A 16764-nucleotide genomic window follows, 5' to 3' on the forward strand; every position below is an offset into this window, starting at 1 on the left:
CCCCTAGCATTTCCTTGTTTCAGAGTCAACAAAGTCAAGTACATATTTTCTCTGTGATAATAGAAATTCTTTCTTGCTTTTTATTACCTCAATTCCTACAGAAGTATTTCAACAAACCCAAATCTTTTGTATGGGAATTGACTATGAAGAAAGGTCTTTAGAGACTGGATATTCTGAAGCATCATCACCAGTAATCACAATACCATGAAGAAATGTATTTTTTTAATATCAAGCTGATGTAAAGGCCAATGATTGATTGAAGCTAATGAAATAACAACCTCACAGATGCCATTTTTGCTACAGAGAAAAAGTATCAGCATAGTTCAATGCATAAGTTGTGCGTAGCCTTTCGCTACGAGGCGCGCTTTTAACCGAGCAACAGAACCATCAGGATTGACTTTAACTGCAAACACCCATTTGTAACGATAGCTTCTTTCCTGCAGTGAGAGAAACTAAATCCCAAGTACAATTAATCATCTAAGGCAGTCATCTCCTCCATTGCGGCACACCAACCAGGATGAGACAATGCCTCATGAACAGTTTTTGGGAGGGATACAGACTCTAAGGATGCAATGAATGAACATGTGGAAGGGTGACAATGTTATATGAAAACAAAAAGAGGAAATAGGATGAGTTAACAGTACGTTTACCTTTACGAAGAGCAATAGAAGATATCATCCTTTCTGGATCCAATGACGAAGAAGACTCTGGTACAAAGGCATGAACTGGAGGAGGTTGTCGTCGAGTATAGACCTTAACGATGAGAGGAAGAGATGAATCAGTGAAGGTAGAGGTAGCCACAAGAAGAAGATGAATCAGAAGAGGATCGAAGGAGAAATAACTGTGTAGACAAGGAAATCATCCTTTATTCCTTAGCTCCCCCTAACTCTATTCGAAGAGAAAGCGGTGATGGAAAAAATGGGGTATTTCAAAAAACGTGATATCAGGAGAGACTAAATTTAATTAAGACTAGACAATAACACGATACTCTTTTTGGACACGGGAATAACCAAGGAAAATACAATTTTAAGGACTTTGGATCCAGCTTGGTATGCTGAGGCGAACATCCCGAACAAAGCAGGTACAACCAAATATTCTGGGTTAATGGGAAACAAATGTTGCTTGGGGCATAAAGTACGAAAAGGTATCTCCCTTAAGAATGAAGAGGCATGTGATTTATTAAGAAAACAAGCTGTGGAAACAGCATCAGCCCAAAAGGATTTTGGAACATGCATTTGAAACATCAAAGCTCTAGTTGTCTCAAGGAGATGACTATTCTTTCGTTCTGCAACCCATTTTGAGATGGAGTATCAACACAAGAAGATTGATGAAGAATGCCATGGGCATCTAAATAAACTTGAGTGCAATGAGAAGAAATATTCCTTAGCATTATCACTCCGTAGGTTTTAAGAATACCACTAAACTGAGTTTGAATTTCGGCATGGAAGTTACGAAAATGAGAAAGTAACTCAGAACGACTTTTCATTAAATATAACCACGTAACACGAGAATAGTCATCGACAAATGTAACAAATAACCTAAATCTCCTTTGGACTCAACAGACAGGGACCCCAAACATCAAAAATGGACTAATTCTAAAGGAGCACTAGCTCGTTTATTGACTCGAGGATACGAACTCAAACGATGAATTTAGCAAACTGACATGACTCACAATCGAAAGAAAACAAATGTTGAAGTTGTGGATGAAGACTCTTCAAACACAGAGATAAGACGGATGACCCAAACGACAATGCTCTTCAAAGGGAGACGACACGCTAGAGCATGTGATGGCCGTAGTGTTTGTGGTTCAAAGATGTAAAGACCTCCAACTTCCCGCCCTTTACCAATAGTCTGTTTCGTCGTAAGATCTTGAATAATGCATAATCCGGAAAAAAGAGACACGACAATGAAGATCACGAGTGAGTTTACTTACGAAATCAAATTAAACGAGAAATTTGTAAATTTAAAACTGATGACAAAGAAATTGATTCAGTGAGATGGACGGTTCCTGATCCTAAAACAGGAGTGGAGGTTCCATCAGCTATAGTGACATTAGGTGACGAGGTAGATGTACAAGGGTAGAGAATAAACTGGGTTACTTGACATATGGTCTGTAGCGCCAGAGTCAATGACCCATTTTGAGTGGAGGAAAGAAGGCATTTAGAAATGTTACCTGTCTCTGCGATGGTCGTAATGGGAGTAGAAGATGATGCCCCAATGATCTTGATACTGCTGAAATTTAGCAAAACTCCCCTGCAGAAATCGTAATTGACTTGTCAAGATTATCAGGAGTAGAGGAGACATGTGCAGAAGGTGATGGCATCCTCTGACCTTATTCAGCAATCTTTTGCATTCACGTTTCGTATGGCCAGGTTTATGACAATAATAGCAAACAACACCTCTTGGATTTGATCTCCATGAATAGTAGTTGGATCCATTCAACTTGTGTTCAGTTGCTTTTGACATCATAGGAACAATCTCAGACATTACTGTTTCTTATCAGCCATTACCTCAAAAAGTAGACACCGGACAGCAAAGAATCAAACCCTAATTTACCGAAGAGTGTCTACACAAGCAAATGGTATATCTATATATCCCAAACAAACACACCACCAAGAAAGAGCCAACAATACTGAGGAAACCTCACTGAAGACGGACGAAAAACGGCGGCGCACGCGCCTACACGTGCCGGTGCGTGGATGGACAGGCAGGCTGGAACAGGCGGTGCGTGAGGCTCACGCGCTGGTCAGATGGCAATCGGACTTTGGGGTTTTGTAGATCGGCAGCTGGCTTCTCTTTGGAATGGGCGGTGTCGAAAAAACAGCCTTTTTTTTTTCCGCCGGCGGCGACTAACGACGGCGAACGAACCGAAGACGGTGACTGTGAGTAAACTCACCTCTCCACAAAACCCTAAACGTATCACAAATAGGTTCTAAATTCTCAAACCCTAAGGTTCACAAAAACCTTAAGTTTATTTAGAGAGCTCTCATACCATGTAAAACTCTTAGGTTTGAGAAAGAATCAGAATCCTTTATTCATTCACCAAAGATATGAATATATACAAGTGTACAAAACATAGAAAAGGAAAATATCACAAAATATTTACGAGAATGGAAAATCCTAATTATAGAATAATACAAAGTGTTATTATTTCAGAAGTCTCTGAAATAATATAGGAGACTTCTGAAATAAGATGTTGTGTAGTTGTCTTTTAGAAGTCTTCCTTAAAGCAACCAAGGATACTTTATGGAGAGTAGATTTAGGAAGGAATAAGAAACCTTGTCATGAACTTGATTGGAAGATTTGTGAGTTTTGTGCTTTAGTATACTTTTATGTTTCTTGTGGAGTATCTTAGCCAGGAAATTTTATAATATCTCTTCCTATTTTCATCAATGCCACTTGAAGAGTACTTTTTGTAGTCTTCAAGCTGGATATCTTATCAACCATTTTTTCATGCACATCTTCGTTTCTCTTTAATGGTATTATGCTTTTTGTTATCAAAGAAAAGAAGTGACGATGACACAACTTTTTTGTGGGTGATATATATATATATATATATCATTGTCAAAGGTCTACCAATTATTTTTATGTGCAGGTGGTTGAATGTCCTTCAATTTATGAGATGCTGGCAAATCTAGGATTCAATTGGCGTGCACAACCACAGATCCAAGTTTGGCTAAAGAGTTCTATAGATGGGAAAACTTCTGTTGATTTGAAGTCGTATGGCCCAACTGACAGTATTGCTTTATTCGAAGAAGCATTAAGAAATAACGAGGTACTATACTTCACATTGATTTCTGATAATTTTGTTATACAATTGATTTTGGGCAATTGAAGAGGGATAACTTCTGATGGTTTAAAGTCATCTGGCCCAAGTTAAAGTATTACTTTCTATATGCCAAAATATTAAGAAATATTGAGCTGCTATGGTTATGATTAGTGCTCAAAATCATTTCCCATCCAAAATAATTATGCTTGGGAGTGAACTTGACAAGAAAAAGAATTGTTAGGGGTAACATAAAAGTTGCATTCATATTGGTATCAAAAGAAAAAGAAAAAAAATTAATAAAGATGCATCCAGTCGTTTCATGGAACTTTTTCTCTGGCGTCTGGAGGTTGGTAACTTCCTGGTAACTTAACCTTCACAGATTAACCTAAAAGGATAACAAATAGTATTAAATTTGACCCTTTATATATATATATATCGAAAATAGCAGTTTGACCTAGGCGCATTATGCACCTCGGGTTTCCCATTGTCTATTTATTTGAACAGTACCCTTGTATTCAGTGTATCAAAAACAATAATAAAAAATTAGTCTCTATCGTGGTTTTTTCTCCCTTTCTAGGGTTTTCCATGTAAATTTTGGGTTCTCTTTTCTACTCTCTTTTTCATTATGGTATCAGAGCATGGCGACGAAATCCTAGCCGTCATCAATGAGAATCAATCGGAGTCTTCCTTCAGCAGCCTCCATTGGAATCGGTGGAGCCACTAATGTCGATATCACTGCAGCAATACAGGCAGCCGTCGACTGGTATCTCCAAACCGCGCTGCCCCAACTTCTTCAGCCGATGCCTGTTCTAGCCGCCGCATTCCATCCGACGCTTATTCCAGCCACCGTGTGTTCCAGCCTACAGGTCCAACGCTCGAATCTGACTAGTCGATCACGACTGGATCCAGCCGCTCGCAGCCGATCGACTTAGTCCAACAATCGACGACCCTTCCAGTCGTAACCGAGTCCTCTCGTGCATAGACGACGTCTCTTCCTTTCGCGGCTGGTCCTCGTGCATAGCAGCAATCAACCTTCAATCTGACGATCGGCATCGGTTCTCTGCATCTGGGCCGAGGAGCTTCTGTCGAACAAAACTTCCCAGCCACGCCAAGCAACAGCGGCGCGGCTCATGGCCCGAACGAACTTCAATGTCGTTTCGCCCATCTCCAATAGCAGATGCAGNGTTGATCGGTGATGGTTCTCTGCAACTGGGCCGAGGCACCTCCTTTGATCAATGTACTCCAGTCGCGCCTAACAACAGCGGCGCGACTCACGGCCTAAATGAGGTCCAATGTCGATTTACCCCATCTCCAATAGCAGATGCAGATTTCGGAACTGTTCTTGGCACAAACCCACAAACAGTCCAACCAGAATTCTTTGTCAACCTACCGATGTATTCTGACAATCCAGTAAACTCTTTCCCTGTTTTACCCACTACAAACATTTTGTCTGGATCAATGGGAAATCCAGGGTTCATTACTAGAGATAAACTGAATGGCCAGAACTATTTTTCCTGGTCTCAATCAATCAGAATGGCTCTGGAAGGATGCCATAAATTTGGGTACTTGATGGAAGAGATATCGAAGCCTGAATCGGTTGACCCTTAAGCATGTATTTGGAAATGAGAAGATTCGTTGTTGCGTTCTGTTCTAATTAACAGTATGGAACCCTAGATTGGCAGGCTGTTACTCTATGCTACAACCGCCAAAGACATTTGGGATGCTATGTAGAAGCTATATTAAAAAATGCAGAATGCGTCTCGGCTATATACATTATGCAAGCAGGCCCATGAATGCAAGCAGGGGACCATGGACATGACGTCCTACTTTAATATATTGTCCCTATTATGGCAAGAGATGGGCTTGTGTCGAGAAATTGTCTGGAATTGCGCGCATGACATGGTTCAGTATTCAAAGATTGAGGAAGCTGATTGTGTCTATGACTTCCTAGTTGGGTTAAATTCGAAATTCAATGTTGTTCGGAGTTGGATATTGAGCCAACATCCTATACCTTCTCTCATGGAGGTATGTTTAGAGATACGTTTGGAAGAGGACAGGTCAAGTGCAAATCCAGTAATCACAACTGATGTTGCTGCTTTTCCTACGAAGTCGTTTGGGTCTGATGGCGATAAGAAACCCCCTTCTATCTGTGAGCACTGCAAAAAGCCATGACATACAAAAGACCAGTGTTGGAAGCTGCATGGGAAACCTCCCAATAGCAGACAACGTCAGTCACATGACAAGTCAAATCCTAGACGTGCTTTTGTGAGTGACTCGAAAAATGAAAATCCCCAGCATCAATCTCCAACGAATGGTAAAAATAATTTAAGTGCAGTTGGAGTTAGTGCTATTGTGCAGGTATGGTTCAGTCCTTTGGCCTTGTTAGTATTAATGGTAAAAAACCCTGGATTGTTGACTCAGGAGCTACAGATCATCTAACTGGCTCATCTGATAAATATATTTCATACTGTCCGAGCGCTGGTAATGTAAGGATTAGAATTGCAGATAAGTCATTTGCCCCTGTTGCAGGAAAAAACCATCGCTCTCCATTCGAGGGTTTAGTGTTGCGTGATGTGTTGCATGTTCCTAAGATTTCGTATAATTTATTGTCTGTCAATAAAATTACAAGAGATCTGAGTTGTCAGGCTATTTTCTCATCTGACTCTGTTTTATTTCAGGATCTGAGCTCGGGACGATGATTGGCACTGGTCGGCACGATAGGGGGCTCTACTTCCTGACTGATGATACTTCCTCTAAGGATGGTTATAGGACCAATTTCATTTCTTTAAATTTTTTTACTTCTGAGAATGATTTTATGTTATGGCATTATCGCCTTGGGCATCCCAATTTTCAATACATGAAATATCTGTTTCCACATTTGTTTCACAATATTAATATATCTTCCTTGAATTGTGATGTGTGTACCCGGGCCAAACAGAGTCGTGTCTCTTTTTACTCTCAGCCTCACAAACCATCCAGACCCTTCACCCTAGTCCACAATGATGTCTGGGGTCCCTTACCAACCACCATCTCTACAGATAAACGCTGGTTTGTCACCTTTATTGACGACCACACTCGGCTTACTTGGGTCTTCCTTCTTACTGATAAGTTCGAGGTGTCATCTGTATTCCAGCAATTCTATGCCACTGTGGAAACTCAATTTAACACGAAAATTGAAATTTTGGGAAGTGACAATGGACGTGAGTTTTGTAACACCTCTTTCTGGGACTTCCTTGCTTCTAAGGGGATTATCCACCAAAGCTCTTATACCTACACTCCTCAACAGAATGGAGTGGTCGAACGGAAAAATCGTCATTTGGTGGAAGTCGCTCATTCCCTTATGCTGTCCACCTCCCTTTCGTCCAACCTATGGGGGGATGCTATCCTTAATGCTGCCCACCTAATCAATCGCATGCCTTCTCGCATTCTAAACTTCCATAATCCACTAGATTGTTTCAAAGAGTTGTATCTATTGAAATAGAAGAAAAGAAGATGACACAAGGAGTTTACGTAGAAAACCCTAATTCAGGGAAGAAAAACCACGGTAGAAAAGGACTTATTATTTAATGTCATATGTACAATAGACCCAACCTCAGATATAAATAGAATGAGGTGAAACCCTAATTTAGCAAATATAGTATAAATTACAAAAATGCCCTTAGGGCTAATTCAATGTATTTCAATAGTATCCAACCACCCGTCTGATCAGATGTCCCACTCTGAGTTTTTGGTTGTGTTGCCTTTGTTCCCATGGTCCAAATCGCACGAAGTTTATCCCTCGTGCTCAAAAATGTGTCTTTATTGGGTATCCTCTTCACCAACGTGGGTATAAATGTTACCACCCATCTTCTTGAAAATATTTCGTTTCATGGATGTTACCTTTTTCGAGGATCAGCCGTTCTTCCCTATTAGTCATCTTCAGGGGGAAAATCCTTATGGAGAGACTAATTGGTCCACATATGCAGTTCCCATAGAGTTGTCTCCTGCACCTGAACATCATAGTCCTATTCTTCCTACCAATCAAGTCCTGCTGATAACATACTATAAGAAGAATATAAGGAAGGAAACAGTGCCGCCTATCGTATCTTTGGCTCCGGTCCATGAGTCTGACCCAGCTTCAGCTCCAGGTATGTGTATTCCTGACACTAATGATATTGGTACTTGTGCTGAGACTGACACTTGCAGAGAGGATAAAGGCAAAGAAGGTATTAATAGTACTGCCAAGGAAACCATGGTAGATGGAGAGACAGTTGAAAATAATAGTGTCGAGGCAACAACCCTAGAGAACGAAAGTGGTACTAGGGAAGATGTTGGTGTGGAAGGTCCTTTTGAAGGTGAACCCTTGGAGTAGACAACCGATTATAGTGGGAAATTAGATAGGATGGAGAGTCATGATGCATCTTTTGATCTTCCTATTGTCCTGAGGAAAGGCACTCGATCCTGTACGAATTACCCTATGCATAGTTATATGACGGATAGTAACCTATCACCCGAGTTCAAGGCTCTTACTACCAGCCTAGATACAGTGATGGTACTGAGTTGCTACATGTTGCAATGGAAACTCCTGAATAGAAGGCTACAGTTATGGAAGAAATGAGGGCTCTTGAGAAAAACGGGACATGGGATCAGGTTGTTCTCCCCGAAGGACACATGACGGTTGGATGCAAATGGGTCTTTACCATAAAGTACAAGTCTGATGGGACAATCGACAGATACAAGACCAGACTGGTTGCCAAAGGCTTTACTTAGACCTTTAGAGTAGATTACTTTGAGACTTTCTACCCCGTGGCCAAGCTTAATACTGTCCGGGTGTTGTTGTCTGTTGCTGTGAACAAAGATTGACCTCTTCATCAATTGAATGTAAAAAATGCGTTCCTTAATGGGAACTTGAAGAGGAAGTCTACATGAGTCCTCCCCCAGTTTCGAGAGTCAGTTTAAGCACTGGGTTTGCAGATTGAGGAAGTCGCTATATGGGTTGAAACAGTCCCCGAGGGCTTGGTTTGACAGATTCACCACCTTTGTCAAAGCACAAGGGTATAATCAAGGACACTCAGACCACACGTTTACAAAGAAGTCAGTTTCAAGGAAGGTCGCAGTTCTCACTGTTTATGTCGATGATATTGCGCAATCTGGTGATGATAATGTTGAGATTATGAGACTTAAAACAAAAACGGCCGAAGAGTTTGAGATTAAAGACCTGGGGAAGTTGAGATATTTCCTCAAGATGGAAGTGACTTGGTCAAAGGAAGGTATTTTAGTGTCTCAAGAGAAGTACACTCTTGACTTACTCAAAGAGACAAGTATGACTAGGTGTAGACCTGTTGACACTCCTGTGGAAGATAATGCAAAGCTTAATAATACAGATAACAGAGTTCCTGTCAACAAAGAAAGATATCAACGACTATTTGGGAAGTTGATCTACTTATCTCATACGAGACTTGATGTATCTTATGCAGTAAGTGTTGTCAGTCAGTTTATGCAGGCTCTCTACGAGGAACATATGACAGCGGTTGAGCATATTTTACGATATCTGAAGGCAATTCCTGGTAAGGGCTTAATGTTCAGGAAGTCCGATAAACGCTGCATTGAAGCCTACATCGGTTTTGACGGGGCAGGTTCTGTTATTGATCGAAAGTCAACGTCTGGGTATTGCACATTTGTCTGGGGTAATCTGGTTACTTGGAGAAGTAAAAAACAAAGGGTTGTAGCCAGAAATAGCGTTGAAGCTGAGTACAGGGCCATAAGTTTAGGGATATGTGAAGAGATTTGGTTGAAGAAAGTGTTGTCAGATCTTCATCAAGATAGTGAGCTTCCGATGAAACTGTTTTGCGACAATAAAGCAAGGATAAGTATTGCGAATAATTCAGTTCAGCATGATAGAACAAAATAGGTAGAAATCGATAGACATTTCATCAAAGAGAGACTGGACAATGGAAGCATGTGTATTTCCTATATTCCTTCCAATCAGCAAGTTGCATATGTTCTCACAAAAGGGTTGCTTAGACAAAGCTTTGATTTTTGTGTCAGCAAGTTGGACCATATTGATATCTATGCCCCAACTTGAGGGGGAGTGTCGAAAATAGCAGTTTGACCTAGGGGCATTTTTGTAATTTCTCATGTACCTAGGATTTTCCATTGTCTATTTATTTGAATAGTACCCTTGTATTCAGTGTATCAAAAACAATAATAAAAAATCAGTCTCTATAGTGGTTTTTTTCTCCCTTTCTAGGGTTTTCCACATCAACTTTGGGTTCTCTTTTCTACTCTCTTTTTCATCAATATATATATAAATATATATATCCTATTATACAGATTTGTAGAACAGTAAATCACTTGGTAGGATCAGTTATAGTCTTATGTAAGGATTAGTAAACACTAAACAGAAACAATTAAATTGATCGTAATTTATAGTCATGTTGCATTATTTATAGTTTTGTAGTCTATCTATAGATTATTCAGCATTATTCTTAAAAAAAATCATCACCAACTTTTTTGTTTTCATTCTTTTTCAATTCTTTTTTTTTCTTTTTTTTTTTAAAAAAAAGATTTGTTTGTATAATAAAGAAATCAGTTCTCTGTAGAGAAGATATCTTATACTCCTCAACAACCTCATCGCTCTTAGTTATAAAAAGCTGGCTGAGTAGTCAAGCAGTGCTATTTTGATAATAATGATATTTTTGCATAGACGTCGTAGATGATAATTACACAAATACAAAAAGATAAGGAGTCCTCTTCAAAGGAACCAATAAAAAACAAATTCTCATCTGAAGCACGGAGAAGCAAAAGAGATTATTACATTAGCTTTCCTAGCTCAATTTGCTAATGATATAATCCGTTTCTGCTCATGAAGTGTTACCTTCAGCTGCTTCTATGAACATTTGGAAGAATCAAGGAAACCTTGCAACTAGGAAAGTTTTTACTCCCACCATGCTGAAGTAGGCAAATAAATACTGTTTGATTCCTTTCTTCACATGACAGAAATAAAGAATCTTGAAGGTATCCTTGAAGAAGTTTAAAAATTGTACTAGAAATTATAGTGTTTTTTTCCTTTTTCTTTTTTTCTTTTTTTTTTTTCTTTTTTTTTTCTTTTTTTTAAATTTTGGTTTTAAGTTTATAATAATAATGATTAGTATTATTTTGTTATTACTTTCGTTCCTTTAATTACTTTTTTTTAATTCTTTTTTTTTTTTTTTGAAGATCCATCCTGCCAAATGTGAGTTAATTTTATTTTCAATTATTGCAGATAAAATTTCATGGAAAAACCATTCCTCTTCCCTTCAACTTTGATATTCTCAAATGGGCTACTGGTACTCGCCAAGTAATTGATAGCGCAAGACTACCAGATGGAATCTCCTTCTATAATATTTATGGAACATTATTTGATACACCTTTTGATGTGTGGTATGTTATGAACTAGTGTTTGAGATGCGTTACCACATGCTAGAATATTAGGAAATGTAAGTATTTTCCTTTTTCTTATCTGCATGGTGCTTAAAGACTGAACGTCAATCTTTGACTTGAGTCCATTTTGATAGGGTCTTTTATGCTAATTGCATTTCTGGCCAATTTCTTAACCACTGCTGCATATCTTAGTTGTTAGTCAAAACACTCTTGATTCTACATCAAATGTAATTCTCTTATATTAAATTGAATTTATCAAATGTAATTCACTTATATAAACTTTGATTTTATTATAAGTGACTGAAGAGCTTATTGACTTTATGTTCGGCTGCTTTTCATTTGATCAAAATGTCCAATCTTCAGACATTTTAGATATGTAGTCTCCATAAGATATGCAATATTATTGTAATGATGAAATGATGAATGGGTCAGTGTAGTAATCCAGAGGTATGACCGCTTTCTTATTGCTTTGCGCAATTTATGTTGCCAAGTCATTGATGTTAATGACTTTTTGTCTAATTAAATCATTAACATATGGTATTTTTACTATTATGTAGCTATGGCTCAGAGTCATTGCCGATTGAGGATTTGTCTGAAATATGCCAAACTTTGGTGAGTGATTTAATTTCTTTTCTAAATCATTCAGGATGTTAGATTCATCCTATTAGAATATTTTGGTGTTCGGATGTTCTCATTATCCCAGTTTCTTCTCGGAATGCAACCTTAATTTGAAACCTCCAGAAATTGCTCTAAGGCTTTAATTATGGCTTGTTTGGATTGACTAGAGAAAAGAAATGTTTTTTAGAAAAGTCATTTTTATCTAAACTCTTTTTATAGAAACTGTTTAACATATACTTAGAAAGTGTTTCAAAAGCTATTTTGAGTTTTTTTTTTAAATGGAAACCAGACTTTTTAATTGAATTAATGAAATAAATCCAATGCTCAAAGTACAATGAAACGAATGGAGCAAACAAGAACAAAATGAAAGATAAAGGAGATCAATCCTAATTCAACACCCAATGAACACAGAATCCAATCTGCCAATCTCCTAGCAAAGTTGCAGACTTAAGAATTGATTACCATAAAGCTTGAAAGCATAGGAGACTTGAAAAGCCAGACTGACTTGCACGCGGCCAACCCCAGAAGCCAAGCCGGCCAAACATAAACTACTAAAACCACCATTCAAAAATTAGAACACAGAAGGAGGAGAGCATCAGATCCTGAAAAACAAAATAATGCGACGAAGACTTGCACCACGCATCCAAAATAATATAAAAAACTCTACTGTTGTAACTGACCAAACTAAAATCTTCAAGCATAACACTGTAAGAGCAGCCACAGTCCAAATAAAACAACCTTACAGCCATCGCAATAAACTGCCACCAAAAATCACCCGAGAACAATGTCACAAGCTTCAACAATTGAAAGCAAATGCTGAGGGATCTCTTCCTTATTGAGAGGAATGAATGAGGAATCTCCTGCCTTTCCAAGTACCCGTGAATCCTCTGCTTGAAATAAAAGGCAAATATCTTTACCAAAATCATCCATTATTTCACCACCTTCTTAGATTTCCTCGACAGAATGCTTTAAATCTTCGCTACTCATACTTATGACTGATTCTTCATCAACTTCTTGTTTACTAGAGTAAGGAATATTTGGTTGATCACTCGGAATACCTCGCACAAATTGTATATCTGAGCCTGGGATTTGAAAATTTGAATGAATAAAAGAACAAGAATTATAATGAGCATTAACCGATCTACCTGGAAAGGGAACAGGAATTTGAACTCTAACGCAACACTCTTCAAGCAGATCCGAATTCAGCAAAGACAACCAAGAGTTAAGGAATGAGGTTTTTTTCCTGGTGAAGTGCTTGCAGAAAGGTTTTAGCAAATGAGGACACTTCTTGTATAATGACGGAAGTTTGGCCTTTGCTGAGGAAGAATTTTCTTTACTATTGGAGGCATAGCCTCTGGGGAAAGGGCTGAAGTCTGAAGAGAATTTCCTTTGAATGCAATCCCTGGAGAGAGAGTGTTATTACAAACAAAGGCTGTCTTTTTAAAGGAGAAGCCTGCAGTTTTTTCTCTATATGAAGGATCTTCATTAATTGGGTATTCGAAAGGTTCATGAATAGGGGCTGGTGAGGATGGAGCAACTACCGAGATGACTTCATTTTTAAGCATACCAGGGTTCTTGTTTTGAATCTCTTCTTTATTGCCTTTTAAAGGGAATTCGAATCGACTTCTTTCTAAAGGACGTGGAGATGAACAGCCGACTACATTCTTTCTATGTAATGAATTTGACTTCATTTTATCCTTGTCAAAAAGCTATTTTGTGTTGTTGCCAAACACTTCAATTTTTTTCCAAAATGACTTATTTTCAAAATTAAACACTTGAAAAGTTAAGCCAACACACCTATATAATTGTATAACTGTCCTTACCTTTTCTCCATAAAGAGCATTGAAAGGCTTGATTAATTTACCAACAATTTGAATGTTGAAGTAAATATTGTGATAACAATGAGGTAAATGGGCACCTCTGAAGAATATGATATTCTTTATGGTGTAGCTACCAATATATGCACTCGTTCTCTAAATGACTGACTGCTTATGCACTTGTTTTTTTCCCCTCTCCAGCCTCAGTATTCCTATGTGGATGGAGATGGTACAGTTCCTAGTGAATCAGCCAAGGTATGCTATCTAACCATTTTAGTTCTTTTTAGCATAAGATTCAAAGGAAGGACTATTTAGGTACATGAGGGATAGTGTGACATTGGAGTTTGCAAGAGGAATTTTGCTTTCTTGAGAATACTACCTTTTTCTTTACCATCAAAGAAGTAAGATGGTCAATTTTGTTATGGTTTAAATCTAGTTTTGGTTCTTCAGCTTTAAGATTTCACTTTGGTTTTAGAACTTTCAAAATTTCTATTTTAATATTTCAATTGTTAAAAAACACCGCAATTTTGGTACTTTTTGTGGTTTTGTTCCCAATTGGTTTATAGATGGATCATGTGACTTAGAATGCACGTTTTATGTGCTAAACATATAGATATATTGAAGGGATATAAGTTAGTTGAAGCAGCTATTGAGTGGGTAAATGTTGGTTACTAAAAAAGATGGATTTCTATCACATTAAATAGAGTTTGATTCCTCCAAGAAATGGGAAAAACTAAGAGGGACTTGATGGCAGAATACAAAAATGACTAGAATGATTACTTTTGAAATGAAATTTAGGGACCAAAATGTGATTTAGAAAGTGCAACCTATTTAGATTTGGTGTATTGTCTAATGAAACCAAAAATGAAATAAGAAATCCTTCAAGGATCTACTTTTCTTGTATGTTCTTGTCCAAGAGTCGAGTAAACAATAGGAATGAAAGGAAATTAGAACTAGTCCATATTATAATCAGTTTCTTGACCTTAGGGTATTGAAAAAGGTCATAAATCTTTAATGGAGAAAGCTCTGCTGTCATCTGCACAAATTTTATGAACTCCATTTGTTTGACAGATACTAGTAATGTCAAATTATGTGCTAGATCAGTATGGAGCTTCAGAACCTTCCCCTCCCAAAAAAGAAAAAAGCCATGTTCTGATACCCTTTTGCCTTCTTGGTCTCATTATTTCATCCTTCTAAACATCAAGCTGCATTGTAATGAAGAGAATCTGTTCTTTCTTATAGCCTATGCTCTTGACAAGCACCACAAAAAACACTTGTTCATCGTCATTGTGTTTGCATCAATGTGGCTGTTTTTCTTTTAAATTATTTGTGTAATCTGCACTTTTTTATTTTTTCTTTGTTGCTGTTATGAAAGGCTGATGGTTTTGAAGCAACTGAGAGAGTAGGAGTCGCAGCGAGTCATCGAGGACTTTTGAAGGACGAGACAGTGTTTCAGTGTATTCAGAAGTGGTTGGGAGTTGAGCAGAAGGTTTGTAAGCACCTAACAACTTCCAAAGTGGTAGATGCTTCTCTGAAGTAGAAGTAACAAGTGAGTTTAAAAAGAAAGCACAAACATTTTATGGCTCAAGCAAATCCAAGTACAGAAATCTGTATTTTATCATTCTTTAGTTGATACAGGAAGGAAGAGGAACCCTTTCAGTTCCTTTTAGGTTCTGTAATATAATATATTCTTTAGTTGATAGTAATTTAAAATCTTGAAGGCTGCTCTACAGTGTCCTATCAATGTGTCTGAAGGGCTCTGGAAATAGCATGATAAAGATGGCAAAGGGCATATATAGGCATGTGTGGGAGCCCTAGTTAAAAATATATTAGGATAATTAGTATGGTTATTAGAAGGGGTATATTAGTAAATAATTTGCAAGTTTGTTAGGGCTTTTAATTATAGAGGGAGTAGGATTGGGAGAAAGGTGTGAAGAGTTTTGTGTGATTTCATTTGGGAAATTTGGGATAGACTAGGCATCTCGAGAGGCCAAGTTATCTTGTTACTTTATGTTTTCATATTAGAGTGTTCTTGAGTTTTTTGTATTCTGTTTCATTTAGCATGTTTGGGACTTTTTGACATGTTTTTATACAAGGTCTTGTTGGTAGTAACTTCATATTAGGATTTATGCTTGGACCCAAAGTTGGTTGATAGATGATTATGGCACCGGTCACTTGGTTTAAATTTAGTTAATTAGATTTACTGATTTGTTATCTTTTGTTCTTTTCCAAGAAATCTCGTGTATGTTCAAATTTCAAATTTGGGTATCGGTAAAATAAGAAAAAGAAGGAAATAGAATTGAGCTACATTTTCACTTAGCGGGAATCAAAATGAGTTGGTACATGTTTACGCACCCGAAAATGTAACCAATCGAAGGGTATGAGAAAAATTATTATGATTGGAGGTGTTTTTCTTCAATCTCTTAAATGCCAATTAAGTATGGGATTTACTTCCAAATATGTAATCTCCGTTTATTATATTTGTAATTTTTGTAGGTTGTTTTTTCCTAATTGGTCTTTAATTCCATTTTCAGTTATTATTACGGTCAATCAACATGTTTTTTTTCGTACACTTTCACTATATGTCCATTCTCTCTCCTTTAACTTCCTCTCCACTTTGCAACTGCATACAAATTCCTAACTGCATCAAAATGAAAGCCACTTTCTTCTCCCTCATTTTTCACTTTATCTAAAACCCAATTGTTACACCAAAAAGTATTAAAGTTTATCTATGTTGTGAAGCTAGAATATTGATGAGAACAAGAATAATAAAAATACATCAAGAGAATAAAGAAGAAAACGCTTGTTATTCTCAGTTATGTTATAATGTTACAATGAAGTAGGCACAAGTTTAAAAGTGCTTAAATAGGAGACTTAGAGGGTTTAATCACTAAAGAAAAGAAAAAACAAGGTAATGGAAAAAATAGGTAAATGGAGATATCTTATTGAATGTTTGATATTTTATAATACTTCCCTTTAGATTTGGTGTATATAACTTATATGCCCTGTTAAAATCTTACTGCAAAAAATTCAATGGAAAAAATCATAGTGAAGTAAAAAAATTACATAGTATATATATATTAGCAACTGTCTCGTTAAAAACCTCGCAAGAAAAATCAAGAAAAATCAATTGAGAAAAAAAATCTAGTCAAGTAAAAA

At 37.4% G+C, this 16764-nt stretch overlaps 1 protein-coding gene across 3 annotated transcripts in view; it reads left to right on the forward strand.

Annotated features, from left to right (window-relative positions):
* The window catches only part of LOC120079631 (phospholipase A(1) LCAT3), a 26261-nt gene extending 10932 nt beyond the window's left edge, over positions 1–15329 (forward strand). For all 3 annotated transcript variants that reach the window (XM_039033897.1, XM_039033896.1, XM_039033895.1), the window contains 5 exons: positions 3596–3775; positions 11013–11170; positions 11728–11782; positions 13807–13860; positions 14981–15329. In XM_039033897.1, the coding sequence (XP_038889825.1) occupies positions 3596–3775; positions 11013–11170; positions 11728–11782; positions 13807–13860; positions 14981–15145 (612 nt within the window). In that variant the 3' untranslated portion in view covers positions 15146–15329. The remainder of the gene's footprint in view (positions 1–3595; positions 3776–11012; positions 11171–11727; positions 11783–13806; positions 13861–14980) is intronic.
* Positions 15330–16764: the final 1435 nt, after the last annotated feature.

This window comes from Benincasa hispida, chromosome 6, assembly GCF_009727055.1.
Source record: "Benincasa hispida cultivar B227 chromosome 6, ASM972705v1, whole genome shotgun sequence".
NCBI lineage: Eukaryota > Viridiplantae > Streptophyta > Magnoliopsida > Cucurbitales > Cucurbitaceae > Benincasa > Benincasa hispida.